Genomic DNA, 26,742 nt, shown 5'->3' with positions numbered 1-26,742 from the left:
GTCTCAGAAACGCCAGTTTCTGTCACTTTCCCAGTTGCCTGTGACGCCAACCACCTGTGTTATTATGTGAAAAGCCGTGTATAAAATAGCTTACTCAAGATTCAAGAATTGAGTTTTATGAGGCGGTCGAAGCCATAAACCCACCCAGTGGCAGCATCTTATCCCTTCCAACTCTCGGTTCTTGGACATTTACCCGAATAATCTTCGTAACGACCCAAAGTAAATGAGCCGTGGGGTCCTCTTTCCTTGCTGCATTATTTTTCCTACGACTACGAACGAAATCTCTCTTCACCTCATCTCTAGAGCAGATAGCTCAACTCGCGAGTTTATGTGGACTCCATGTCTCCACCTCACAGTCAGTCCCCAATCGTCTGTTTCTTCGAAACAATTCTGCAACACTTGTTTTGGGATGGATCCTTTCGTTACACGGATGCCGAATTCATAAACCTCAAAATCTTGGTGATGTCTGCATCATAATCTCGAAGACCCAGTTACTGGATGCTGGTTATTTTAGCATGTCTATGAATAGGTTGCGTTGGACAGAAGGGAAAGCCGGTGCTTAAACTGCCAAGTGGTGAAGTTTCAGTTACCTTTGAGAAAATGGTGTCACTGGCCTGTCCAAATGCTGAGTTCAGCGTTGGCAGATTGGAGTTGCTCGGTGCACGGCGTTCTTCAGGTTCAAGCAGGTGCTGTTTTTCGGCCGATGGCGTTCAAGTCAGAAACATCTTGAGGTGGGGAAGGAATTATGTGGGCCAGAGCTTTGGCAGGCGGCATAAGGGTATTTGCTCGGTTGTCTCTTTAGCACAGTCTCCAGACGCAACTCTCAATTGTAAGCGCATGTTCACAGTATTTCAACTGATGAATTCTGCTCTGTTTATTTTTAATATTTCGCCAAGACTTATATTTAACGTTTGTACTAATTTGTAATCTATATGTCGTCTGACGGGTTTTCAGTGAATGCTATAGATTCATTGTCGTCAGTGAACGGGACCTCTGACTCAAGTAGCCCCATTTCGGTATCGTCTTTATTAGAAGTAGTGTCTGACGACATGGAAACTTTGAACAATAATCTGCTCTCGGTGAGTTGCACCCCTGCTTGTTCTTGAAGAGGTCATTATTGTGACTCTAGTATTTTGTCTTCAATTGTTCAAATTTGCTTTCAAGAAGTAATCTATCAGTGCTAGATTGTTGATTCAGTGCTACTATTTTCTGTTCAAATTTGCTTTTAAGAAGTAATCTATCAGTGCTAGATTGTTGATTCAGCGCTACTCTTTTCCACTATGTGCCTTGATGCCATACCTACTTTTTCCTTAGATGGAAGCTGTCCTGTCTGAATGGGATGACACAGTTTTGTGGAAACATTGTACTCTAGTCTATCTTTGGAACATTTACAGTCAATTGGATAGTCGCCTATCTACTTCGCAATAAGTTCATGATGACCACCTAACGACCTAGAAATGGATTGTATGCAGATATTTAATTTTGAAAGGTTCTTGATCCTGCAACTTGGCATGGATAAGAGAAGTATTTAAGTCCTTATGCCACTCCCGTTCCATGGAGTAGACTGCAATCACATGCTAAGCAGCAGCCGAGGATGATCTCAATCAGATTAGGAACTGTTCACCTCTTGGCTTAAAAATCTCTAACACGATTGATTTCTCCATCCATTGCAACTTGACAGCACGGCATGTTAAGAGTTAGAAATGAAGAGTGGCAGGTTCTCATATCAACATGTCAAACTGTTATTATAGTTTCAAAGAACTTGTTATTTTGGGGTCATGACTGCAGTTTGGGTTCCACAAGCAAAGTAAACTACCATCTTAACTCTTGAGTCAGGGAGCTTGTATGTGATTTTCATGAACAAGTTAATCCCGCAATCTTTGATCTCTTGCTTGTTTCTGGAGCAAGGTTAATGTAGAATTAGGTACCTGAGAAATGAATGATAGAATTAGGCAAATAATTGCCATATGTCCTACCTCTAACGAAATACTAGTGTTGTAACTTTTTCAGACTATTTTACTATATGTTGTGTTGATGTGTTTCTAAATTAGGAATTGATGTCCTTTTTTACTTCGAGTTCATAGAATGATTATTCCACCCACACAATTTATCTGAAATTTAAGGCAAGTGGCCCAGGGGAAATCCTCTATTTGATCTGCTTCAAATTAATTTTTATATAGTGGAGGCTCCATCAATTCTCTCCTTCAGGACATAGAACTTGATGGCAGAGTTGCCCTCTCTGAATAGCTAAAGAATGTCTAGTTTAATATTAATCATCTGTTTTAGTCTCTTTATGTTTCCTGGGGTTCTATTCCCCAAAAAAGAAAATTGTTTCCTGGGGTGGGAGGACAGTTATAAAAAATCATATGATAATTTTCATGTTTTTTTTTTTTTGAATATTGATAATTTTCTTGTTGTTGACTAATATGATGGGTAATATTTAGGCATTATTGTACAAGAGTCTATTACTTCAGCTGAATGCAGTTGTTGCATTCATAGTTTGCGTAGATGTGATCTCTTTTTAAACTCTTAACGTAGGAAAACTTACTAAAGCTCTATTGTCTTAAAGTGTGAGTTCATTTTCCTGTTGCCAGTTAGCAGACCATCTAATTAATTATTTTTTGTTATGCATGGTTCATAAAAGCATTAAGCCTTTAAACTTTAAGGTTAGAGACCTGCTCCTATGAAAGTAGAAATATCACTTTTGATTCCCCATTAAACAAATATTTCTTCCTTTTCTATATCTGATAAAGTCTTTTTTATTTCTTATTTTATTTAGATTGTGGGCTCAGAAAATCCAGTATTAGTATCTGCAGCTCAGCAGATTTTCAGTGCTGGCGGGAAGAGGTTGAGACCAGCTTTAGTATTTCTGGTCTCAAGGGCCACGGCAAAAATTGCTGGTTTACAGTAAGTAAACTCATGGTTCCTTTTCTCCTGAGATTGGTTCAAATTCAAATCATTTGATTCATTTCTCTAATCTATATCCAGGGATCTGACCCTTCAACATCGTCGTTTAGCAGAGATTATTGAGATGATTCACACCGCAAGCTTAATTCATGATGATGTACTAGATGACAGTGGGTTGCGCAGAGGTGAAGTCTATTTTTTCTTGCAGAACATACCTTCATTTCTGGCATTATGGGTACTGTACCCTCTTTCATGGATTGTTGCTGATATCCTTTCTTTCTCTTCAGAAAATAAGTAAAAATGAGTACGGAATACTGTGAATGATAATATGTCCATAATGATGCTTAATACTCTTCCCTTTCTCAAGAAGACAAAAAAAAAAAACTAAAAGTAGTATATTGTATTTTAATCATTGGCTAATGTAGCTCTAATGCAATTTAGAGAGAGTTCTTGCTGTCATTATCGTAATGTTGGACACATATTTTTCTGTAATGATGCTGAGTCACCTTATCTGCTTTGTGCAACTTGGAAATTTTAAGCTAAACTTTTGAATTTTTCTGTGTTGAGATGAAAGAATTGATTAAGCTGTGAGTAGGAACTTTGACCAGTGGGGTCTAAGTTTTGATATTTAAAATTTGCATTTTTTTATGTTTTTCTTCAATTCCACTAAAGAAGTAAGTCAATATCCTGATGGCTGGCTTATTCAACTACAAAGGAGAGACTTCTCTTTCTCAAACCGGCTGCAGAGTTAGCTGGTAGATGCTGCTTTTTTGGTTTTTAATCGTTTCTCCTCATGTTGATGTTAACTGCACCCAAAATCTTTCTTTTTCATTCATGTAATTTGCCTGGTCATTTTAAATGGATGCAACCTTCTTTTCTGAGTAGGAAGAACTTTCTGCCATCTGTCTCAGTATCTTTCTTTCAATCCTGTATTTGTCGTCTTCCATCTATCCAGGTATTGTAATTGGCCCTTCAATTGATTGCCCAAAGCAATAGGGCCACTAGTTGAGGAATAATATGTCAAGTCGCTTATTCCTGTGTATAGCCATATTCCTACAAAACCTTCTTTCGGCAAGTTCCTCTTCAGATTCTATTTTACATGTATGTTTCAAGGGCAGTGCAACCCTTCTTTGGGTCTTTGAAGCGAGATTAAAGGCCACTTATCCTAGAAAATACATCAAGCGACACATGGAATGGGCATATTCATGCAATGCCCTTCATTCAGAAGCTTTCTTCTTTGCAGCCTCAGGAAATACTTTCCAGTTTGTCCTTGCTCACACTCGCTATGAGATGATTTGAAATTCCTTTACTACTTAAAAGGTAACTTTCCACCTTCCTGGCCTGTTACCAAATGGTTAGTCCAGGAGTTAACAGTTTATGATATTATGTTTTGTGTGCTTCTCTGATCGAAAGAACTGCTCTTCTTCTCTTAGGTGAGTCTCAATTATTTCATAATATTTGCATTTACATAAAAGTTGCCAGTCAGACTACTGAGATCATATAGGTTTTTTGTATTCGTGAATTTAATTGAACAATATCTAACGAAATAACTAGAGAGGGAGAGGCAATTGCCTCAAGTATTAAAAAGGAGGGAAAGAGGAACACCCTCTTTAACTAAACTGTGAGAAAGTTTTTGGCTAACACAGTGAGAGAAGTTTATTAGCAGAGGGAAGGGAGGAATCATCCCCCACCAACCAGGGGGGTGAAAACCAATTACATCAAGCTGAAGACAGCAAGTAAATGAGGAAAAAAAAGAAAAACAAACACAAGATGTAGATGCAGTAAGATAATGAAGGGGAGAGCCATCCCTCACTAACATATCTGCCACCAGATTAGCTGATCTGGGGACTTGGTTCCAAGTGATTGTGAGAGGTGCTCTAAATCCAAATTTCCTCCAGGTGGGGAAGAAGTTGCAATGGTGGTGAGCTGCTTTCCTACACCATCTGATGACTGAGGTTGTCTTTGGGTGGAAACTGATTTTTATAATTGATGTAATTTCTTGGTGATGTAACGAGTTTGATTGTGGTTGGTGCCACTGGGCATGGTACAGATATTCCATTTAGGTCTGATGGAAGGGAAGACTCTGATTTCAATTGGCATTCCTTCATATTTTCCATGCCAGGAAAACAAAGAATGCTCTATATTTATTTTAAACAATCTACCTATGCATAGTGTGTTAATCTTTTCTTTTGTTTTCTTTGAAAATGAATCTGAATTGTTGAATTAATAAAAACTATTTTGTGCCACGAACTACACAATGTCAATCTTTTTTTATTTGTAGGGAAGGAAACAATTCACCAAATATATGGTACTAGGGTGGCAGTACTCACAGGCGACTTCATGTTTGCACAGTCCTCATGGTACCTCGCAAATCTGGAAAACCTTGAAGTCATAAAGCTCATCAGTCAAGTATGTTTGTGGCACAACTGTCCAAAATTTGCTTTCGTGGCTCTTCTTACAGAAATTTGTCACAAGTTTGATTGGTGTATCAGGTCATTAAAGATTTTGCAAGTGGTGAAATAAAGCAAGCCTCCAGCCTCTTCAACTGTGACCTTCCCCTAGAAGACTACTTAATCAAGAGCTACTACAAAACAGCTTCCTTGATTTCTGCAAGCACCAAGGGAGCTGCTATCTTCAGTGGAGTCAGCAGTAGCATCTGTGAACAAATGTTTGAATATGGAAAAAATCTTGGCCTATCATTCCAAGTAGTAGATGATATTCTAGACTTCACCCAATCCGAGGAGCAGCTCGGGAAGCCGGCCGGAAGTGACCTAGCTAACGGCAACCTTACAGCTCCCGTCATCTTTGCACTAGAGCAGGAGCCCATGCTGAGAGAGATAATAGACTCAGAATTCAGTGAGCCAGGCTCTTTAGACACAGCTATCGAGTTGGTTTCAAAGTGCGGTGGTATTAAACGAGCACAGGATTTGGCAAAAGAGAAAGCAGATTTGGCAATACGGAGCCTCCAGTGCCTCCCTCCGAGTGAGTTCAGATTTTCACTCGAAGGGGTGGTTAAATATAATCTTCAAAGGATAGATTAAGCCGGGGGACGGTATTCAAGGAATCATTAGATCATTCATTTTTACAAGGTGTTGATCTCTTCTGACGCCTAATGTAATAATGCTTCACGATCTTCTTTATCTAAGGGATAGGATACGAAAACAAATAAAATACCAAAAACCCATGTACACTTGATGCAGATAGTTGATCGCTTACAGGTTTAAAAAAGATCAAGCAAAGTCGGTTTAATCCAAACAGTTCATAGACCTTTTCCTGCTTTATTCGTTCAGTCGAGTTCTTATCACCACCCTTTTTTATGTTCTCGATGATGGAGCAAGCAGCTGGCACCCATAGCTACGGGCCTGGTTTGCAAAGAGAAACCGGTACGAATCTACCATGATTTGCAACTTTCGGTGAAAAGTGACTGCAACAAGTTACACCTGGATATGGGGGTGTCAGCATCTCCACTCTCAGAGCGCGGAGGTGGACCAGTAGTGGTCACCAATTGAGCTATCAGAGATCTCCATTGAAACTCGCTCTCGCTCTCGCACTGAAATCTCTCTTGAATGTAGCGAATAATAATAAATAGGGGACCCCATTTGCAGAAACCAAAGTCACTTGCAAATCACACAAATCTATATTGTCATCAGAATTCAAAAGGGCATGTAACCTGAGGTGTTGACACCTTAGCCTCCTGCTCCCCCCACAGCCCTACACATCATTGAACCATAATGAACCATAGCCATAAGAAAGAAAAAATAAAACAAGATGGAAAGCTTGGAAGCATTGCAAAGGAGGAGCACCGCAACAACCTCTGACTCCACCATTCCTCTTATAAATCCCCATGTGGGTGTCTCTTAATTTAACCTTTTCCGAAAGATTGGCCCAAGAATCCATCCTACTGTTAACAAATCACAGTTGGGAATCATTATTGCACCCACGAATTTCTGACCTAGGGGATATGATGTCGCCATGGGAAAGAACATGACAGAGCTGCCGAGCCTCGCAATAGAATAGAGATGAGTTCTGCTTGTCTATTGACTTGGAGACGCTGAATTTGAAGGGAGAGCAAGATCCAAGGAATTTTATAACCAGGAGTGAGCAACATGAGAGACACCTTCCTGCTAACAAGGAACACCAAATGCCCAACAGGATCGACGAAGGATCCTGGATCCCCCATGAAAATCGCCTCAAAAGTGAACAGCGAGCAGATATAAAGATTGAAGGATGGGAGTGTTTTTTTTTTTTTTTTTTGAAAAATTTGGGTCTGCCCTCTGTCACTGCCAACCCGGCGGGGAGAAGATGGCGCTCCGGTTGGCTTCTTGGGAACATCACCGGCATTTTGGGCGGTTCAGACCGCGAGGATCGAGCCAGGAGGGCGTACTCGCTCAGTGGAACCATGTTAAGACACGTGGAGGGTCGTCCGGCGGGTGCACATGGGAAGGGTGGGTGGATCGAGAAATCATGTGAGCGCATGTGCTGGGCGTTGGTCCCAGCGGGCCCAGTCCTTTTTTAAGCAGTACAATTGCCTTGGGTCCGGTTTAGCTGTGGCGCACTCGCTTTTGGCTTGGCTCGCCTACAACCTGTTTGTCCTTTTGACCGAAAGAGTCCAGGGTTGAGACAGATCGTATGCTCCGTGGGAAAAACGCTGACAATGATGCATCGTAATCTCTTCTCCTCTACTAAAACGAGAATCATCGATAATAATCTTTCACGAGGCTTGAGCGCAACTCTTAACTCTGTTCGATCAAAAGATTTCCTACTTGTGGCAACATTTTTACAGGGTGGTGACTGGTGCGGTTCGACTTTAAGGAGCCAAGTCTCGGCGAAGCCTGTGTGTGTCGTATCATTGGACGGCAGAGACGCTGTTCAGACTTTCAGAAACATTGATCGGGAAGCCAAAATTTGTGGGTCCTTCTTAGTTGGCATTGGCATTTCTAGAATTCCCAAGAAGACAATAATTTAGCCACTCCCTAAGTTGTCCAAATTCGACCACGTCTCCTCTTTCCCTTTGCAGTTCGTCGTTTCTTCCATGGAGAAAGAACAAGTGACTCCCACAAACCCATCTTCCCCTTCTCTGCTCTTTACCCACAAGGGGTCAGTAATGGTCCAGCCCCCTCACTTTCACCACATGATCAGAGAGTGTTCCCTCAGTAACAAGGTTAGTCTAATCAGAAGAAGCAGGACGCTGAGGAGGAAGAGAAGGCATGCCTGTTGCTGCAGTCAGGAGCCTGCTGGAAGTAAGTTTGACGGCGAGAGTGACGACGAAAGAGCGGAAGTTGAAAGGAAGATAGCCGCATTGCAGAGGCTTGTTCCTGGTGGGGAGTCTCTTGAAGTCGACAAGCTCTTTGAAGAGACTGCTGAGTATATCTTGGCTTTGGAGGGAAAAGTGATTTCTATGAAACTTCTCACCAATCTCTTCGAAGGACTGCAGAAGGAGGAGACCAAGGTGGGAGGGTAAGCATATATGATAGCTTTTTTATGCCAAACCTTCCTTCCCATGGCTAAAATCTAAAACCCAATTCCGTTTTTGTATTGGGTTTCTTTTGTTTCTGTCCTCCCCGAGGAAAACGAAAAAGAAAGAAAGAAAGGAGGAGAAGATGAGAGCAAACCAAGTGACAACGTTTATTCTTCATTTCTAATTCACCTGGATTATTTTATTTCTTTCTTTTCCTTTCAATTTTGCACAAATATCTATCTTTATGATCTCACTCGCACTGGCTCTGGTTAGTTTGTTGCAAGCTTTAAGATACTGAAAACACAAAACGACATCTCAGTACTGTAAAATGTAGTTAGAATCCATCATCATTCACCAAGCAAAACTCTACAGTAGGGGTTTGCAATGTAACTGAAACGAAGCTAACTCGTGTCAGTAGTACTGACTTCACGGAGATCCTGTAATGAGAACCATTAATTCATTTTCAGTTGACATTTACACATAACGTCAAACAACAATAATGGATTCTTGCAAGTTAACCATTTATCCTCATCCAACGATTTGGAACGGACCCACCGGAGAGCCATCGATACTGACGTTAATCGATGTTTTTAAGTAAATATGGAGAAGAGAGCTCAGTTCTGATGAGCTAGTTCGTGAAGAGAAAAACTATTGCTGAGGGACGCTTCTTCGATTCGAAGCTCGAACCCCTCTGCGTCACCTGTAGGTGATCATTATTCATCTGTTGCGGACATCCGGCCCATGTTAGAGGCACATGAGCAGGTTTTCGTGGAAGCAGGGCAGGACAAGGGCCGCAAGCTTCCATCATTTTTTTAACAGAAAAAGAATGGCTAAAAGCCCGAAAGGCCGGTCGAAAATATCAAACTTTAGGTCACTCTGCCAGTCTGCCTCCTCTTTTCCCATTACACGCTCCGCTGGTTAATTGTCCAAGAGACGGTAGACATGTGGCGATCGTAAAACGTTGGGTCCCGCGGTTCCTACGCCAGCTTATACATTTCCCTAATCATTACACACACCTGCCCTCGTCGTACAGATCATGGGCACCACCACCCCTTCCCCAGAAATGGCAGTCTGTCCTCTCCCCTTCCCTCTCCCTGTGCCCTTTTAGGTGGCTGATAGTGTAGCGTCGTGCAGCTTATGAGGTCGTGTGCAAGTAATGGTTTATTTCATGTTCTTTGTTAGGGTGGGGGGTTAGAACGACTGGAGTCGAGGAGATTTGGGTGAAAGTGGCCGCGAAAAGCATCCGACGTCGAAAGGCGGGAGAGGCGTTTTACGTTCTCGCAAAAGCATCTTCTTCTCAAAAACGTGTCGCCTCAGCATGTATGTTTTTTTCCGCAAATAGCATGCACATTGTCGCATGGTGCAGTTTCGACAAAATAATGTGAACCAGCCTGGTCTGGTCCAGCCGTCCCGGGAGAATTAGAATATATTCGGCGTCTTCTTTGATCTTTACGATGATTCCAGTATTCATCGAAGAGAGTCGGGCCTTTGTTTCTGATATTTTTGAAGAGACATGTTGTAATTGTGAAGAAATTAACGGAGGGAAGGAGAGGAAAAGCGTCTGAGTGTCACTCACATGGGAGGATGAATGCAGGAAGGGTTCAGGACCGTGAGACTGAGAGACATTCATGTTTCTTTTGCTAAGATGGGTGGGGCAAGACGGTAGCCAACTAGATATTTGTCCTCTGCAATTATTTAACAACTTTCCAAGCAGGTGTCCGTCGTCGCCACTCGCCCCTTTCCTGAAATATTCGATTTCTTTTTATTTCTCTCTTGAAAGAACAAAAACAATTGCGCGCGTGGTCTGCTAACTACGCGCAAGATCGGATTGAGATTCGGGGTTACCGAAATAGCATGGAAAAACGAAGAGATGAGTATAACTTAACTATTTCTTTTATTTTTCGTTTCCGGGAAGAAGAGTTACTTGGTTCTTGTACTTCACGCGGATTCTTCTCAAATGGGTCAATTATCTTTCTCGTGAAACCCGTCATTTCATCCCAGAAAAGGAACGAAACAAAAATCGTTGAAAAACGCAGCCGATCAAATCTCAGGAGAACTGTTTGACCGCTATTTTCGTAAAAAACAGGGTAAAATACAAACTGCAGTTTGTTTTGAATCGTCGATTTCCTCGCCGGCTACTGGAAATGTCGACCAAGGTAAAGATACACAGTAAGGGGAGAACAGGGAAACTGGAAAATGTCGATTGGTACAAGGTGATCAGAGGTAAGAAAGTGAAGTGGCCAACTGAATTGACAAGATTAAGGGTTGGAAAATATGGCAAAGGAATCTGCAATCTCAATGCCTCTGAGACATCTCGTCAAGGATCAAATTCTTAGCAACTTGATTGCATTAACGAGATGACTATGGAAAGAGAGAAGAGAGAATGAGAGAATAATTGTTGCAACTGGGTAAAAAAAAAATTGCTTTTCGCAGCAACCCGGATGCAGGACGGCGCCCAGCTGAAATCGTGTAAAATAAAAACCATATACAAGTTAAGAATTTACAATAAACTCACGTAATTAACAAATTCTCAGCAGTGAAAAAACAGAAATAAGAAAGAGAAAAAGAAAAGAAAAAAAAGAGAGAAAACAAAAGGCAGCTCTCACTCAGCTCTGATTTTGAGTAAGAGCAGCGGCTGAAAGTCGATCAGCTAACACCCGCATGGCCTTCACTTGCATCTGCAGCGCCGCCACGTAATCCGCCGCCTCATCAAGAAGCGTCGGCGTCGACAGCTTTCGGCACCCGGGAACCAATCGAGAAAGCAGACGCAATCTTTCTCTCAACTTCTCTTCCTTCTTCCCCGCGGGCACCGCCATCGGCGGCGGTGGCGGTAGCGATTTTCCGGGCCGTCTCCGAGCGGAGCACCGCCTAATCTTCCCCCCTATTTTGAGCAACAGTTTCCGCTTCCGCCACTGCCTGGACAAGATGGCTCTACTCCACCTGCTCTGCCCCCTGGCGGTGTGCGCCAGAGCGGAATCGGCGGCCTCCTTGATCGCTCTCGACGGACAAGGTTCGGAGGGCTGGGATGAGTGCCTGGCGGACCTGATGGCCTCCAGAAGTTTCTGTCCGTAGATCTTTTCCTGAGCGGGGGTTCTCCACTTGGTCCGGGGTTCCTCCATGGTGGGGCCGCCTTTCCTGGCCGGAACGGTCTGGAACGACATTCCCGGAACGGAGTCCGTTTCCCGTTCAGAATCCATAAAACGGGACGGAGGAGAGGAGAGATGCAAAAACGCCACACAAGTGGGGGGGAGGGAGAGGAGAAGGTGAAATGCAGAAAATTGGAAGCGAAGACTTGCTATGAGTATTTATAATAATAATCCAAAGAGCCCAAAACACGAAAAAGCGGGGTAAAAAGTCTCAAGGCCGTGGTGGTCACATGATTCCGCATTAAATACGCCTACCTGAGCTCGCCACTACGGGGAGTGCGCGTGGGTCCCTATCCCAACCCCAACCCCAAAGCCCAAGCGAAATTCCTCGCTGGGGTATTTTATTTCCCTAGGTCGGAAAGTGGGGTTAGTGGATGGGGGAATGTTTGTATTTGGACTTGTAAGACACGTAATAGGGTTAATTACTTGTCAATTAAAAATAAACAAAAGGGAAGCAACATCAATCATGATAGGGGGGGAGGGGGTGGATTAATCAAATGGAATTGAATTGATTGGTGTAATAGGATGTCTACCCATCATTATGCCTTTAACATGGTTTGTTTATTTCCCAAGGCCGGCCATAGGCGGTGCTTACTCATCACCCTTGCCCCTTAAGTCTCCTCCTAATTTGCCCCTTATTTTTTTTTATAATAATAATAATAATAATAATAATGTCACACCAAAGAAGCAATTATATCCTATCTGCCTTCTAATTAACAATTAATCTCCATATCGCTCAATAATTGCCCCCCTTGTTGTACTCCACTCTATATCCATTATTTACATCTAATTGCCCTTTCTTTTATATTGAATTTGATCGCGACTCTCGGGGGGTAATTTGCCCTGTACAATTTTTTTTTTTTTTTGCCATGACACATGGTGGAAGGACCCACACAAGCGCATGACCGACTCCATTTGACTCTCTTTTTGGAGTTTTTTTTTTTTTTTCCTACTCCGGAAGGCTTTAGACCGGGGCAGAGACTCGGTCAAAACCGATTTGTAAGGGCGCTCCCCCGGTTTTTTGTCCTCACAAACAGGTCAGTTTTCCAGCCGCCGTGCTACAACTCGATAGCGATCTAATCGTACCCTAAGATGTGAGTTTCCATGGAAAGCAACGTTGTCGAACTTCCACTCGACCAAATAAATGGGAACCACCAAGTCTAATCTCCTCCCGTTTTTTTTCTTTCTTCAAATGGATGAAGGACCAGTGGAATCGAGAATTGTCCATTTTCATGAAAATAATCGAATTTGGGATATTACTTTGGATGATTTCTCTTAGAAATGATTTTTCGTGAAAGAGGGCTTTTCCTAGTAAATTTCACTTTTGCAGGGTCGCGGAGGAGGAGAGGAAGATGCTACAGCCATGAAAGTACTCCTGAAGAAAAAGTTCAAAATTATTGATCGTCGATTTGCCCGGTTGATGCAACTTCAGGGTCAATCACAACTTCACATCTTCCTGTTTTTACTTTTTTGGAATCGAAATGCTCTTTATCATGCTGCTTGACCAATTATTGCTCTTGTTTGTGACGAATGTGACATGACTCTGTGATGATTCAATTCAAACGGATAAACTGAGATTCATTGCATGTTTCGCTTTATTAGAATACATGAGAGAACAGATTGCCGTCACGCCCGCCCAGAAAACAACAAAAACTCTAACCTACATTAGCAGAAGAAAGCAAGGACGAAGCAGTGGGGCGCATGGCCTCTGTCTCTCTTTCGAACAGATCACCTCCACCCATTTATGACGTTCCAAACCTCCCCGGAGCAATTGGGTGCGGGCCTCGCGTTCAGAAATCGTTGTCTTCATGGATAAAATTTCCAAGACTCCAGATCATATTAACAGACGGGAGAGCTCATCGTTTGGAGCTCACTGCAAATGACAAATCGATACATGATGCAAAAATTATTGCTCTTCTTGTTATTTTCACGGATCATCGCTCGAGTAAATTATCAGATTCATTTGGTTAAACCCCATGATTACCAAACAGCCTTCTCCTTTACTTTTCAATCGATCGTCCTTAAACCCTGTGATCTGTAGGAAGTTTTCTATTTTAATTAAACTCACAGAAAAAATAAAAAAAATAGCATGATCCTATGCTACTTTCAAGTTTCAATCAACTCGGCAGCGAATCTGTCGCATTCAATCACTCTTAAGCTCTCAATAATTTAGGCGTAAACTTGCTTTTGTATTTATTGATTAGTTTAATGTCTCGGACTTGACCTAATCAAGCAAAGTTCAGTGGACAGATGCCAGAGAAAAGGAGGTTTATATTTAAGTATTCATGAATGGACTGGAAATAAAGGTTGGCTTAGCCATGTGCTTCTACATGATGTATATATTTTTTTATTAGGGTTTATGGGTTTAACAACTAGAGTCTTGTGCTGTGGTCTGTGGGGGATGAGATGCTCCCCGGTTTGGCAACAGCGATGCCTCTCTTTCCTGCGGTCTTGTCTTCTCTTTACGTTTGGATTTCTGCAGGGCTTATGAGTTCTTGATTTTCTGGGTAAGATCATCTGACTTGATCTCATGCTTATGTGGGAAGATGGAGAGGTTAAAAGGGGTGATGTAAATTATCAGGCCCCAGTTGCTCAGGTCATGGTTTCTTCTCTGCAGTTAGTAAAGATTAAGGGAGGTTAAGGACAGCCCAGGTTTTATTAATCTATCTACTCATACTTAAAGTAACCTGAATTGGAGAATCTAAGACCGGAAATTTGACCCCAATGTATAAGTTAACGCACATGTGAAGTGAAAGTAAATTACTTTTTTGTATTAGTGAGTTGAATGTTAAATACAGTGAAAAATACTTTTTTGTGTTAGTGTATAGTGAAAACAAGTGAATGAGTTTACTTATAAAATACTCCCATAGATGTAACTTTAGAAGGTAGTTATATTTAACTTTTTAATTAAACAAAAAAACAATATAATTTCAAATTTTAACATAAATATTAATTTAATTAAATATAACAAATAATATACCTAACCAAATAGGGTTACTTTTATAATGTTTAAAAATTCCAACTTTTATAATATCTTAATTATTACTCTTAAATTAGTAATATAATATAATATTTAAAGTCATTAATATAATAAATAATTATATAGGGTTTTTTATTAATAAAATAAGATAGATTTTAGTTTAGTATGAATTAATACAATAATTATAATTTAAAATTAAATTGTAATATAATTAATTAAAAAAATATAGAATACTTAAACATAAATGTTTACTTTTATAATATCTAGATACTTATCAAAGTCTTACTTTTACAATATCTTAATTATCACTCTTAAAATAGAAATTTAATATAGTACTAAAATAATAAAATTTATAAATTAATAAATAAGGTATTTTGTTAATAAAAAAAGATAGATTTTGGTGTAGTATAAATTAATAAAATAATTTAAAAAAATAAAATTATTCTTGTTTTGATTTTGAAAGAGTGGGTAGTGAGAGGAGAGGAAAGTAGCACAACGGCAAGGAAGGGTGAGCAACTGCAAGAGGTTGAGCGAGAGGGAGGAGGCAACGGCAATGTTGAGGGTGAGGCTGAGCAGCGAAGAGAGAGAAAGAGGGCGAGGGCGAGCAATGGCAAGAAGTCAAGTGAGAGGGTGGGGGGCAGCGGTAAGGTTGAGGATGAGGGTGAGGCCGAGTAGTAGCGAGAGAGAATGTCGAGAGAGACCAGGGTTAGGAAGTAGAGAGTGTTTGAAAAAGAGGGGTGCAAAGAGTGTTGAGAGAGAGGAGGATGTAAAGATCGTTGGGTGAACGAGTGAAAGTGAATGAATTAGGTGTAACCTCGAATTTCACTTTCACTTGTTTTGACACTGAAGTGGGTGAAAAATGGATGACATTGTTCATTCCCTTCCACTTTCTCTTGTGGGCATGCACTAACGATTTTGGGTAGGTGAGAATGAATTCGATTCACTTTCCCTCTATGTGCACTAATAGGACCTATATGGTTATTTAGTTTCCAAACCAGTGGAAAACAGATTTTTCAATTTTGGGTTCATAATTTGAATGGTAGATTCAAATAGAGGGTAACTGACTCTTCTTCCCAGGGTTTCACAACTCGGTAGAGAGGACCTGATGGCCCAATTGTACATGACACCTTCCTTCATTCTCCTTTTTTGTTCCGGTAAACTTGTTGTGTACAAGCCCCAAAAGGCCCCCTTTCCATTACACACATGCCTTCTCGCTAAATAGAAGATTGTTATCTATATCCACTCCGTAAGTATAAAAATTATAGTCAGAAAGTGAAAGGAGAAGGACCCTTCAATATTCTCCAAGAAATGGGAAGCAGGGGTAATTCTCTTGCTTCCTAATTACTAGAGGAAACCTCCTGGCGTAAACAAACAAAAAACAGAAAGCGAGAGAGAGAGAGAGAGAGAGAGAGAGAGAGAGTGTCTTTTATTGGCATCAGTTGTGATGGATTAGATCGATTCCCACTCTCGGTCGCCTTAACATGAAGTAAAAACAGAGTTACTTCAGTTTCATATTGGTATATAACTCCGAAATCCAAGGCCTAGTTACTGTGTAATTGTGAAGTTCATACTTCCTTTCTTAATTCTCAATGTTAATTGTTTCTCAGCTTAATTAATACCCATTAAACCATTACATGAATACCAATATCTGACCTTCATGATGTTTATTAATTGGAGTTTATTTAAATTGTTGAGTTATTCTGTAAGCAGAATTTCTAGAAAACATGTATGAAATTTATAAAAATTGAAAAGTGGAAACCCAATACATATCTCTAGTCACCGCCGACAAATTCTAGGAGTTTAAAAAAAAAAATTTCTAGTTTATCCCACTATTCTTACGTCTAAGAGAAACTATCTAATAATGGGTTAACTAAAAAACATGTGACGAACAATACAAACAAGGGCTGATCCAGTACGAAAAGTCATTTGGTGTGAAACATGCGAAATGTTATCTCAGCCATTGATCGAACGATTGCAATATCTGTTGATCAAACGGTTGAGATAGTCATTGATCATGATCGGATGGTTTGAGATAACATTTTGCATGTTTCACAACAAATGACTTTTTGTATTGGATCAGGCCCTCATTGCTCCAAAGGTGAAAAAAACAAAGCTACTACACGACTATCCAAAGAAAAAACTCCTAAGGCCCACTACGTTCAGAAAGAGTGCAGTATCTCTTCGTTCTTGTTACCAAACAGCCATTTCAAATAGCTAGCAGAACCCATTCATGTCTAACTTTAGAGACCTTGCTTGGGTCCTTTCTGGTCTTTCGAGATCTGGTTTCAAGCTTTAGAGATACATCTCCAAAGCATCCATTTTGTTGACTACGAAATGGTGATTTCTCAACTCATTTAGACACGAAAGTGCCAAGACACGTCTCCGGAAACTCTGAATACCAGAGAGCAGGGCCGCATGATTCTCTATAAGAATTCGTTCAATTTAACCTGGGTTTTCTTGTTTGTCTTAAACTCTGACCCCGTAATCTTGGGAGAATACAAATCTGGACTGGCGTTATTGGATCACTTCGTCTTCTTTCTCATCTTAGCATCGTTGCAAGAAAAATCATACCAGTTTCTCGCTTAAAGAAATAGAAAAACGTCCACAGATGACATAACCATGAAAGTACTTCTTTCTTATTTGCGTAACGTCTCCTGAAAACGAACGAACAACAGACAGTGTTCCGTGACTCATTACACTCCAAACTAAATTCTAGCCCTGAAACCCTGCATCATCATTTCTGTTCTCAATTAAACAAGCAACACATTTGTTCCAATAACCTGTTGCTGACCAGCTTGATTAATATTTTACGGAGCCATTACAGGAGTGGAGTTTTCTGAACAAGAGAAAAATAAGCTTACGCGGCTCCACGTATGATTGCCGATCGCTTTCGAAAATGATCGTTACTTATAACCAATGTTCTATTATATGACTCCCTCTCTTCAGAAAATTCTTCCTCTTCTCTGCCTGGAAACTTAACACCCATTTTTTAAGCATTTGTGGAAGATGACTTCCGTTTTAAAGTCCTCTGATATGACTTTGGTAACTTTCTACGGAAACCTACTGGTTTTGTCTAACGCACCAAGGAAGCCTTCTCTGACTTCACGTTTCTGTATAAAGGGGCAGCGCAATTGAAACTCCTAGGAGGTACTCCTTAATCTTGGTAAAGGGTTTCAACTATGAAAGTATCGCCACTGTTTAGTCTTTTCCCTGTTTTCATGGTTCCTGCCCTTGCAGCCACCATGGTCCTTTTTGCTTCCTATGTTGTTCCCATCATCTATCTTCAGTATAATCTTCTCTCTTCTTCGCACGCGATCATATCCAAGGCCAAGTCCAGCTCTGGTTTCATGTTCGTTGTTTGTAACTTGATCATCGTACTGTTAGTGGGGAGCTCCAGACCTTCGTCTTTACCGGGAGAACATCTAGTGTCGAAGCACGTCAATTCTGAAGATGACAAGGGAGGAGAAGATGTCCAATACTATGATCCTTACAGTGAAGAAGAAGAAGATGAGGAGAAGGAGGTAGAGGATGTACGTTTTGGTACTATTGACTCCGAAGATGATGGTTACGATGAAGATGATGATGACGACGGTGAAGACGAAGAAGTGGAGGAGGACAGTGAAGCTGAGGAAGAAAGGGAAGAGGGAGAGGTCGATGATGGCGGTGAACTAACGAGGAGGATTGAAGACTTTATTTCCAGGATCAATACGGGCTGGCGGGTGGAGAGGTTGAGGGAAATGACGCTCATTTAAAGTTGAAGATCAATACTCGGTTTACATGCAACCTTAGTGTTTTTTTGTCATACTAGGTGTTGTGCACTGGAGATTATCTTTTCTTCTCTTTTTGGTCCTTTAATTTTTTTGAGTCCCCTGCTTTTGCTCAGATATCTGTAACAGTTTCTGCTTCAGCAATTTTTGTATGTCCTAGCAGTAGTTCATGAATGCTTTGAGAAATTTTCTGGATTTTTTTTTGCTTTCTTCTCTGTATATCAGCTCCCGTTATCGTTGTTTAATACCAAATTGAATAAAGGAGCTGGGTGTACTCTGATGCACGGAAATTGCAAGTCTCTTACCTCGATTATGTTAGATGAAAAAAAAAACCAGCAAGGGATCTGTACTAGATAAAAAATTTAAAAAATGGGATCTGCCGCACCGAAATTTACCAGTCCGGTGTTCAATGGCGAATGGTAGCCATGAACGAACGGCTGATTTAGTATACGAATACCTCTAGAACCACAATTGTTCTATCACTGTTTCCTCTAGAAAAATTAATCAAGATTTGAAGTTAAGAGAAGCTCCTTGATATCTGCAAGTTTTAAGGAGCGAATGAAAGGGACAAATTGGATTTGCGAGTTTTGTCGATGTCTCGTGTTCGCGGCGTCCGCAGAGAGTCTTATTCAAAACGGTTCTACTTGAAGATATTGTAAGCCTGAATCAAGATGTTTGTTTCTCGTCTGAATCACCCTTTCTTTGTGATTTACGAACCATTACGTCCCTTGATTTTCTCGTCTGCCCTGACGAGGTGACTGAAAATAGCTGACGACGGCAAAGCATAGATGCTATAAGATGATTTTATTATTAATTAAAAAAAATTATTATTGAATTAAGATATTTTTAATTTAAATTTTATTTTGTAAAAAATATTTTATTTTTTTAAAATCTTATTTATTGGTAATATTTTACTACCTTCTATTTATTATAATAAATATAAAATTTATATATAATTATTAAAAATCTTCTAATATTCGAATTAACACCTTTCGTAATTGATATAAGATATTTTATAATTTTAAAATTATTTAGTTTTTAAAAATCTTAATTGTTGAGACATGTTTTATTACCTTCTATTTATTATAATAAAATAAAATTTATATGTTAATTATTAAATCTTCTTCTAATCTAATTAACACATTTCATTATTGATAAAAGATATTTTATTATTTATTTCAATATTTTCTAATAAAATATTATATTATTTTCATTATTTTAGCTTTTTTATTATCTAATTTAAAAATTATTTGTTGGAAAAACATGCACCAACAAATAAGATTTCTAAAAACTAGAATATTTTTTATAAAATATATTTTTAAATTAGAAAATGTCTTAAATCAATAATGAAAGGTGTTAATAAGATTAGAAGAAGATTTTTAATTATTAATATAGAAGTTTTATATTTTATTATAATAAATACTAGGTAATCAAAATATCCCAACACATAAAATTTTTAAAAAGTAGAATAATATTTTTATAAAATATTTTTTTATTTATAAAATATCTTAAATTAATAATGAAAGGTGTTATTAGAATATAATAATTTGTTTAATAATTAATGTAAATTATATTTTATTAAAATAAATAGAAGGTAATAAAACTTGTACCAATAAATAAGATTTTTAAATACTACAATAATTTTCAATAAAATAATTTTTAAAATTTTAAATATCTTAAATCAATAATGAAAGGTATTGATTAGAATAGTAGAAGATTTTTTTTGTAATAAATATATATATTATATATTTTATTATAATGACTTGGCAACTGATGTGGCGGGACGGTGATGTGTCCAATGCCGTGGGCAACTGAAGTTGGTGAGATAGTGATATTATATATATATATGTAGACGATTAGGCGAAGTTTTTTAGGTCAAATGGGTGAAGCCCGTTTAACCCAATCCCATACGCGCCCCATTCTCCTCTTCTCAGGCACTGCCGGAAGCAGAAGCTCCGCCCTCCCCGACCGATGACGGATTTTCATGTACGTTAAAAATTCTATGCAGAGCCGATCTAAGTATAACCGCCGCTCTCGGTTAAGTTCCAGCAGCAATCCAGTAAGTTCAGCTAAAGTTCTTCACATCTTCAGAGCCAATTCTCAGCGACCCCTACACCATTTCTCAACAGACACGAACTTGAACCTGGCGAGTCCTGTCAGAATCTGCCCTTTTTCCCCCTCTCACTGCTTGACGAAGAGACGGGTGAACAGAACCAGGACGTAGCAACTGAGAACCGACATATCGAAGATCAAATGGTAGAAATCCAGGTATCTAAAGAAGTAGCGACAGGAAGAGGAATTTTTTAGCAGAGGATCTTTGGAATGCACTCGGGCCAAAAAAGCTTCCTGATGATCTTCTCCAAGCAATAAAAACATAAGCCCCAAATTCAACACCCTGTTAGAAACCTCTTCTTTTTTTTTTCACATAGGACTGCTGCTACGTGCTTGGATTTGGGGGAATCACTTCTCTCAGTCCATCTTCCGGATCGTCAACCAAAACCCCCTTTCTCTCATCAACATCCATGGCTTCTACATAAGCCTGTCTCCAGGCTCTATCCATTCGCATCGAAGAAATGAGTTCAGCTCCTCCCCACAAAATGGCTATTTGTTCCACAAGTCACTGGTTTAGGATTTCTATAAATATCCAAAAATTTGGGGAATCAACCACAGCCTCCATGCCTGATTTCAGAATTGACAGATAACTATAGCTAAAATACAAATAAATAAGCCCCAAGCACTCCACCCTTTTGGTGTGCGTTGATTTGAAGTCCATCAGGTCAGCTAAAAAGCCAACAACAGAATGACTTTACAAGGCCAGCCTGACAATGCAATCAAATAAGCTCAAATGGCAATGCCTCCTTATTCCTTAAGGATGGCTGCTTTTATTCAATCAAAATATTTGTTGTCGATCTGCAACAACCACAAAAGAGAATGCAAGCTTGTTAAATTAGGATTTACACTAGTTGAAGGTTCATACATTCAGTATACACATTTACATAAGACTACCAAATGCATTCTATCTATACATATTTTCAGTAAAATATTTTGAAACGCCTAACCAATTGAAAGCTTTAAAACTCGATCCAATTTACTCATGTTCTAGTTCCTGGTTAGTAAATGAAAACATGCAAGCAACCACTTCCTTTTTCTTCCTCTAGGCTTACTTCTTTTCTCCTGGCCACCCCAGCAGGAAGGTTGCAGACAAATCCTCAAAGGAGGTATGACTATGCGACTCTCCTTAAAATGAAAGTAATTCTAAAAGTTTTATTTGCCCATCTAGGTAAGCAAGTAAATAAACAGATAATGAAACACTCTTCACCCATTTTGAATAAAATGGGAATGGAATAAGTTTTCGGAATTGAAACGTGTAATAGAATAAACTTTACCCGTTCCAATTCTTACCCATTTACATCCCTAGTTTTACTTAAGAGAGACTTTTAAGTGCAAACATGAAAATCCAGTATGGTATGTAGAACCATTAAACCAGTCAAGGAAAGAGAAAAATAGAGAACAATGCAAATAAGAGTCTAGAAGTAACTCACAACCTCACCCATGCCATTGATGTAAGGCATTGTTTTCAGCACTTGGTTACTGAACTCTTCATCTTTGTTTGCCTAACAAAGATAACCTGTTCAGGAAACTGCGGAACACGAAGACCCATTTAATTCATTTTCAGTTATAAATAAAATTTAAAAAATTACTCACAGATGACAGCAAACATAAACTCTCCAAGAACTAAAATGCACACTCATATTCAAAAAAATTAAATACTTACAAGAGAAACCCATAGATCGACTGCCAAGTCCCTTCTCCAGGAGTTCAGTAATGTAGTTTAGGAGTGCTTATAGGCATCATTACAGACAAGCATACAAGGTGCTTTATTATTTTAAAGTCAGAAACTGAAGAACAATCAAGTATGCACTTTTATATGTATCCCAGTTAATGGATAACAACAAAGGCAGTAAGAAACCATCTAATAAATGGATGACTAGTCAGTAGTTATAGATGAACGAAATGAAAAACTAGGAATTAATTCAAAGTGTTTTTTTTCTGGTAGAAGGAGAAATGAGACTCTTAATGGAGCTACATCTATAACTACCACACTAGAACTTTTTTCCTAAAAGATAATATTCCAACAATGGATGTTTTAGAATTCTATTATAATGTTGAAGAGTAGGTATGAAAAATTCTTACATGACTCTCATAGCAAGAAATCTCATAGAGCCATAATTAATATTGTGGAGTCTAAGAGAACTCTCACAGGAGGAGGTCTAGTATAAGAGTCTTAGTTAAAGGTGTTTTAGTTGTGTTTGTCTTCTATTTATGTTCAGTTGTTCAATTGTTCTAGAACTTATCATATAGTGTTTAACTTTGTATAATTGAGATATGGATAGTTTAATTGTAATTGGATTTTACGTGTTTCTTCTATTATAAATAGAAGTTCATTGTATTCAAATTACAACATGTAAGTGAAGTATTTCTCTTTTCCCAAAATTCAACATGGTATTAGAGTGCAAGTTTTGTGAGTTGACTCGGTCAACCAACAACGATAATGTGATCATTTTCTAATTTATTATCTCTAGTAGTTTAGGTTTGTATCTTATATTTTTTTTCTTTCCTGTCCCAGTACCTGCAATTTTATTGAATTTTGCAACTCCATATTGAACTTTTACTATTGGAAATTATATATTGACGGAAAGATCTCCGAGTCTACTTTCCAACGCAAAAAGAACATTGGCAATTGAAGTTTTCTACAAAGAGAAATTGATATTTGAATCAGTAAAGGGCAAATTGCAAAAGAGGCTCTAGCATAGCTTCAACTTTCGAGACGTTTTATACCATCAAGAATGAGACTTTATATATGAAAAATTATATATTAAAGAAAAATTTTTAAGTCTATTTTCTTACCCATCCAACCAATTCTCAGTCTAAGTTTTCTAGAGGGAGATATCAATATCGGAAGAGTCAATGGTCATACTGGCCAAAAAAGAAAAAGTACTCAGTTAGGCAAGATTAAAGAGGCCGAAATCTATCAAATTCTTTCTCTCAAAATAAATATATTTTATGAATTTTATCGAAGTATAGTTTTAGAAGGTGAAAATTTAATGTCACAAGGAAACTTACATCAAGCCATCAATAAGTTCACAAAATTTGCAAACATCATTTACAGATAATTCAAAAAGAGAAATAAATCTGGATATTATACACCACTTCTCATGAATTCCAATAAACTATATCTTGTTCATACTTTTGCTCTTGGTTTGGATGGCAAACATACTTTTGTATCAATAATTGGAAAAATAGATGTGTTGGTACAATAATTTGTTGATCTACAAAGAACATGAAAAAAAGTACAAATTAAACAAAGTTTGATCGAAATCAAGTGAATTGGCTAAAATCTTTGTATTTGTTCCCCAATAATGTCCATGAAAAATCTATATGATGGAGATATTGATGCCTGATCTAGATTCTTTAATTAGCTAGCATTTTTTACTTGATACTTGTCATCATAGGATATTAAACAATAACAATTTGAACTTATATGATGAATAGCAAAACATGAAAATGGAAATAGAACCATGACAAAACTCCTACCTATTGCTATATTGAACTTCAGAAATCTTGGTTCAAAAGAGTTTCCTAGAAGAGCTTCACTTGTATTTATTGAGCCACAAAGGGTGGTTGAACCAACAACACCTTTTTCTCCTAGGCCCATGCTTTTTTCAACTTTACAAAGTGTTTTGACTCAGGGGTGGGGTACCATGTGTCCTTCATGCAATTATTAGACAAAGGAGACTCAATAAAGGGAACCCGATAAGATGAGGATGTGTGCTGTTTTGATTAGCTCAGGCTTTTTTCATGATGACTATGAGATCCATGCAAGGGAATTCACCTTGAATCAGACAGAAGACAACCTTGTAAGTGAGAATAAACTTATCCTTTCCTTAATCCCCAATGAAGATGTGTGATGTTTTGATTAGCTCAGGCTTTTGTCATGATTATGCAATTGGGTTTATTGAACATCAGTCATGTTGATTAGTATGAACATGACCACCAAACAATGTCTTAACACTCCCACAAAGAGAAACATATCTTTAATGAGATTTATACCTTAAAAAAGAAGTAATTTGAAACATACCTTAAACAAGAAGTAGTTTGAAACATACCTTAAACAAGAAGTAGTTTGAAGCTTTCCATGTCCAAGGGAACATGCACAAACATACTTTAAACGATATTTTTATAGTGACAGTCTCACCAAATGAACAAATGCTTGCAGCGCCAACAAAACTACTTAAAAACACAAGAAATGGAGAATCATACCCTAGCATTACGGTCTAAAGCCTAATGAACCTTGCTCATGCGGCTGCAATAAGAGTTTGAAAGGAAAATAATTTTATCAGAAACTCCATAGAAAGGGTAGGCAGGAACCGATGACAGAAATCGTACAATAGAGCCATCATTTCTTGCCGGAAGATTGAGCATCCCTGATGGAGACAGAGGGCATCGTCCCCGGGAAGTGCTACCGTCACTTTTGAACAACCAAAAAGTTAAAAAAACAGCTGTAGAAGAGTGAAAGAACATACGAGAAGAAACAGTGAGTTGTGTGGACTGGTGACAGGTGGCCCAATATCGTTGTACACTAGGGGGGTTGGTCAACTTAAAGTCTGTGATGAAGATCAGCCGCATGCCGCCCTTCATTAGTTGAAATTGTTAGTGGAACGCAGATGACATTTCATTTGGATGTTGGGGATGAAGCGGTCCTTCATCTCTACATTTTAAAATCCTTCATCTCGTTGAAGACTATTTTTTATCTTCTTCGAGATGAAGGACGCACGCGGCTTGGTTTTTTTTTTCCCCCTCTCTCTCCTCTCTCCCCCCTCTCTTGCGCGTCCTCATTGCCCTTTTTTTCCCCCCTCTCTCTCGCACCCAACTCTCGTCTCCCTGCACCCCTGACGTCGCTGCTCCCTCTCTTCTCTCGGACTCTCGTCTTCGGCCTCCGTCTCCCGGTCTTCTCTCGCACCCCCTCTCTCGTCTCCGTGCCTCCCTCTCTTCTCTCGAACTCGCTCTCTGTTTTTCTCTCTAGCTTTTCTCTCTCTATCTTATCCCTCTCGACTTCCCTTTCTTCTCTCTTCTCCCTCTCTTCTCCCTTTCAGCGTCTCACTCCCTTTTCTCTCTGACTATTCTACTTTCCCCTAAAATACCTTCTGATTTCGTTTGATTTTCCCATTTCGATTTTGAAGATGAAGATGAAAATGAACTTGTCCACACTAACACCTTATTTCGAAGATTTTGTACACGAACTTGTCCACACTAACACCCATTTTGAAGATGAAGATCATATAGATATATAAGATGAAGATAAAGATCAAATTTTTAATTTGTTAAATAACCTCCTTTTAAGGAAATAGCCCAAACGAAGAGACCTCAAAAGCCATGTTAAAAGGCTCCTTATAAAAATGTTTAATCGAATATGGTGACTGGATCTGGATTCGAGAGTTATCTTCTCTTATCACAAAGTGATTGAATATGGAAGGAGCAGCGACCGCCACCGACGACATGTTTTTTCCAATTTGATAATGCTTCTCGCAATCGTCGCAAAAAGGACTATCACGTTATTGTATGGCTGTCCTTGAGCACAGCAAGAATCTCAATCAATCATCAGGCTGGCTAGGACCCACAACCTGATCGTGACTCTATTTCATTAATCTAATCTCAGACGGACCCGCCTCATTTTAGCGTTATGATTCATGATTCGGGGTCTGACGCTGACGCCGATGCTGATGCTGATGCTGATGCTGATGCTAATGCCTACCTAAGGTTGTACTTAAGATAAATTATGTCTGATTATAAGAATTAAGAGGGTCGGGTGGGCCTCTCATCGACCACCAAGATCTCGCCTTGTGTCTTGAATGTCCTCTGACGTGACGTGACGCAACCATTTCTTATTGAATAAGCTCCTCCTCGACCGGTGAGGTGGCGGTTTCCCAACTGCACGGACTAGCCCCTGATGCCTCTTTCTCGCCGTCGAGTAGGTGACCTGGCCATTGTGGACCCACAACCTTATTTCTAGCTGTACGTTTGCGTTTCCTGATATAAACTATGATGCTTCACGCGCTCACCGTCACCCTGTTACACTTTTTAACAATTTAACGTTTATTATACACATTTGCTGCCCAGGGCGAAATTAGTAAAACTCTCTCTTTGCCCGGTGCCAGAATTGCGTTGCCGACTATGAAAAGGCACGCGGTGCTGCAAACTGGAAACGGACGGGCAGATCAGGATCCTGTCGTTATACGCTTGTTCTATTCGCTCGCCCCCCTGCAGTGCCTTTACGCTGCATGAGCCGTGACAACGGACAGCTGACTTCTCCCCCTTTTTTTAAATGGTTTTTTGTTTTTTCAGCCAGATACTTGCTGTTTCTGCCAATGTAGACGTCTTCGTTTCTGCAGAATAATGATATGAATCACTGCTTGTGACCTGCGT

General features: G+C 39.3%; 3 protein-coding genes across 4 annotated transcripts; 2 read left to right on the top strand and 1 right to left on the bottom strand.

Annotated features, from left to right (window-relative positions):
• The first annotated feature begins 287 nt into the window (after positions 1-287).
• Positions 288-6,145, top strand: LOC137955387 (solanesyl-diphosphate synthase 2, chloroplastic-like). 2 transcript variants are annotated; one of them, XM_068802313.1, is made up of 6 exons: positions 288-829; positions 967-1,079; positions 2,780-2,907; positions 2,989-3,092; positions 5,189-5,316; positions 5,400-6,145. In XM_068802313.1, the coding sequence occupies exons 1-6, from the start codon at positions 601-603 to the stop codon at positions 5,946-5,948; spliced, it is 1,251 nt and encodes a 416-aa protein (XP_068658414.1). In that variant the 5' UTR covers positions 288-600; the 3' UTR covers positions 5,949-6,145. The 2 variants fall into 2 exon arrangements, with proteins under 2 accessions (XP_068658414.1, XP_068658406.1); XM_068802305.1 differs by having other exon boundaries at positions 955-1,079.
• Positions 6,146-8,011: 1,866 nt separating this feature from the next.
• Positions 8,012-8,368, top strand: LOC137962367 (transcription factor PAR1-like). Its single transcript, XM_068809193.1, has one exon. The coding sequence runs from the start codon at positions 8,012-8,014 to the stop codon at positions 8,366-8,368; it is 357 nt and encodes a 118-aa protein (XP_068665294.1).
• A 2,439-nt stretch (positions 8,369-10,807) lies between these two features.
• On the bottom strand, positions 10,808-11,606 carry LOC137957703 (transcription factor bHLH149-like). Its single transcript, XM_068805167.1, has one exon. The coding sequence runs from the start codon at positions 11,560-11,562 to the stop codon at positions 10,972-10,974; it is 591 nt and encodes a 196-aa protein (XP_068661268.1). The 5' UTR covers positions 11,563-11,606; the 3' UTR covers positions 10,808-10,971.
• Between the last annotated feature and the right edge of the window lie 15,136 nt (positions 11,607-26,742).

This window comes from Aristolochia californica, unplaced genomic scaffold (assembly GCF_029961685.1).
Source record: "Aristolochia californica isolate CCGP_79_NKW_82.1479 unplaced genomic scaffold, dmAriCali1.0.hap1 SCAF_1, whole genome shotgun sequence".
Lineage (NCBI taxonomy): Eukaryota > Viridiplantae > Streptophyta > Magnoliopsida > Piperales > Aristolochiaceae > Aristolochia > Aristolochia californica.
Note: the sequence above shows the minus strand (reverse complement) of the source record. Positions and strands in the feature narration are given on the sequence as shown.

Bases quoted from the DNA above. Each gene is read 5' to 3' on its own strand.
- LOC137957703 (XM_068805167.1), bottom strand. From the start codon at position 11,562: ATGGATTCTGAACGGGAAACGGACTCCGTTCCGGGAATGTCGTTCCAG.
- LOC137962367 (XM_068809193.1), top strand. From the start codon at position 8,012: ATGGTCCAGCCCCCTCACTTTCACCACATGATCAGAGAGTGTTCCCTC.
- LOC137955387 (XM_068802305.1), top strand. From the start codon at position 601: ATGGTGTCACTGGCCTGTCCAAATGCTGAGTTCAGCGTTGGCAGATTG. The intron at 1,080-2,779 runs GTGAGTTGCACC...TATTTTATTTAG, and splicing joins TGAACAATAATCTGCTCTCG to ATTGTGGGCTCAGAAAATCC. The intron at 3,093-5,188 runs GTGAAGTCTATT...TTTTATTTGTAG, and splicing joins TGACAGTGGGTTGCGCAGAG to GGAAGGAAACAATTCACCAA.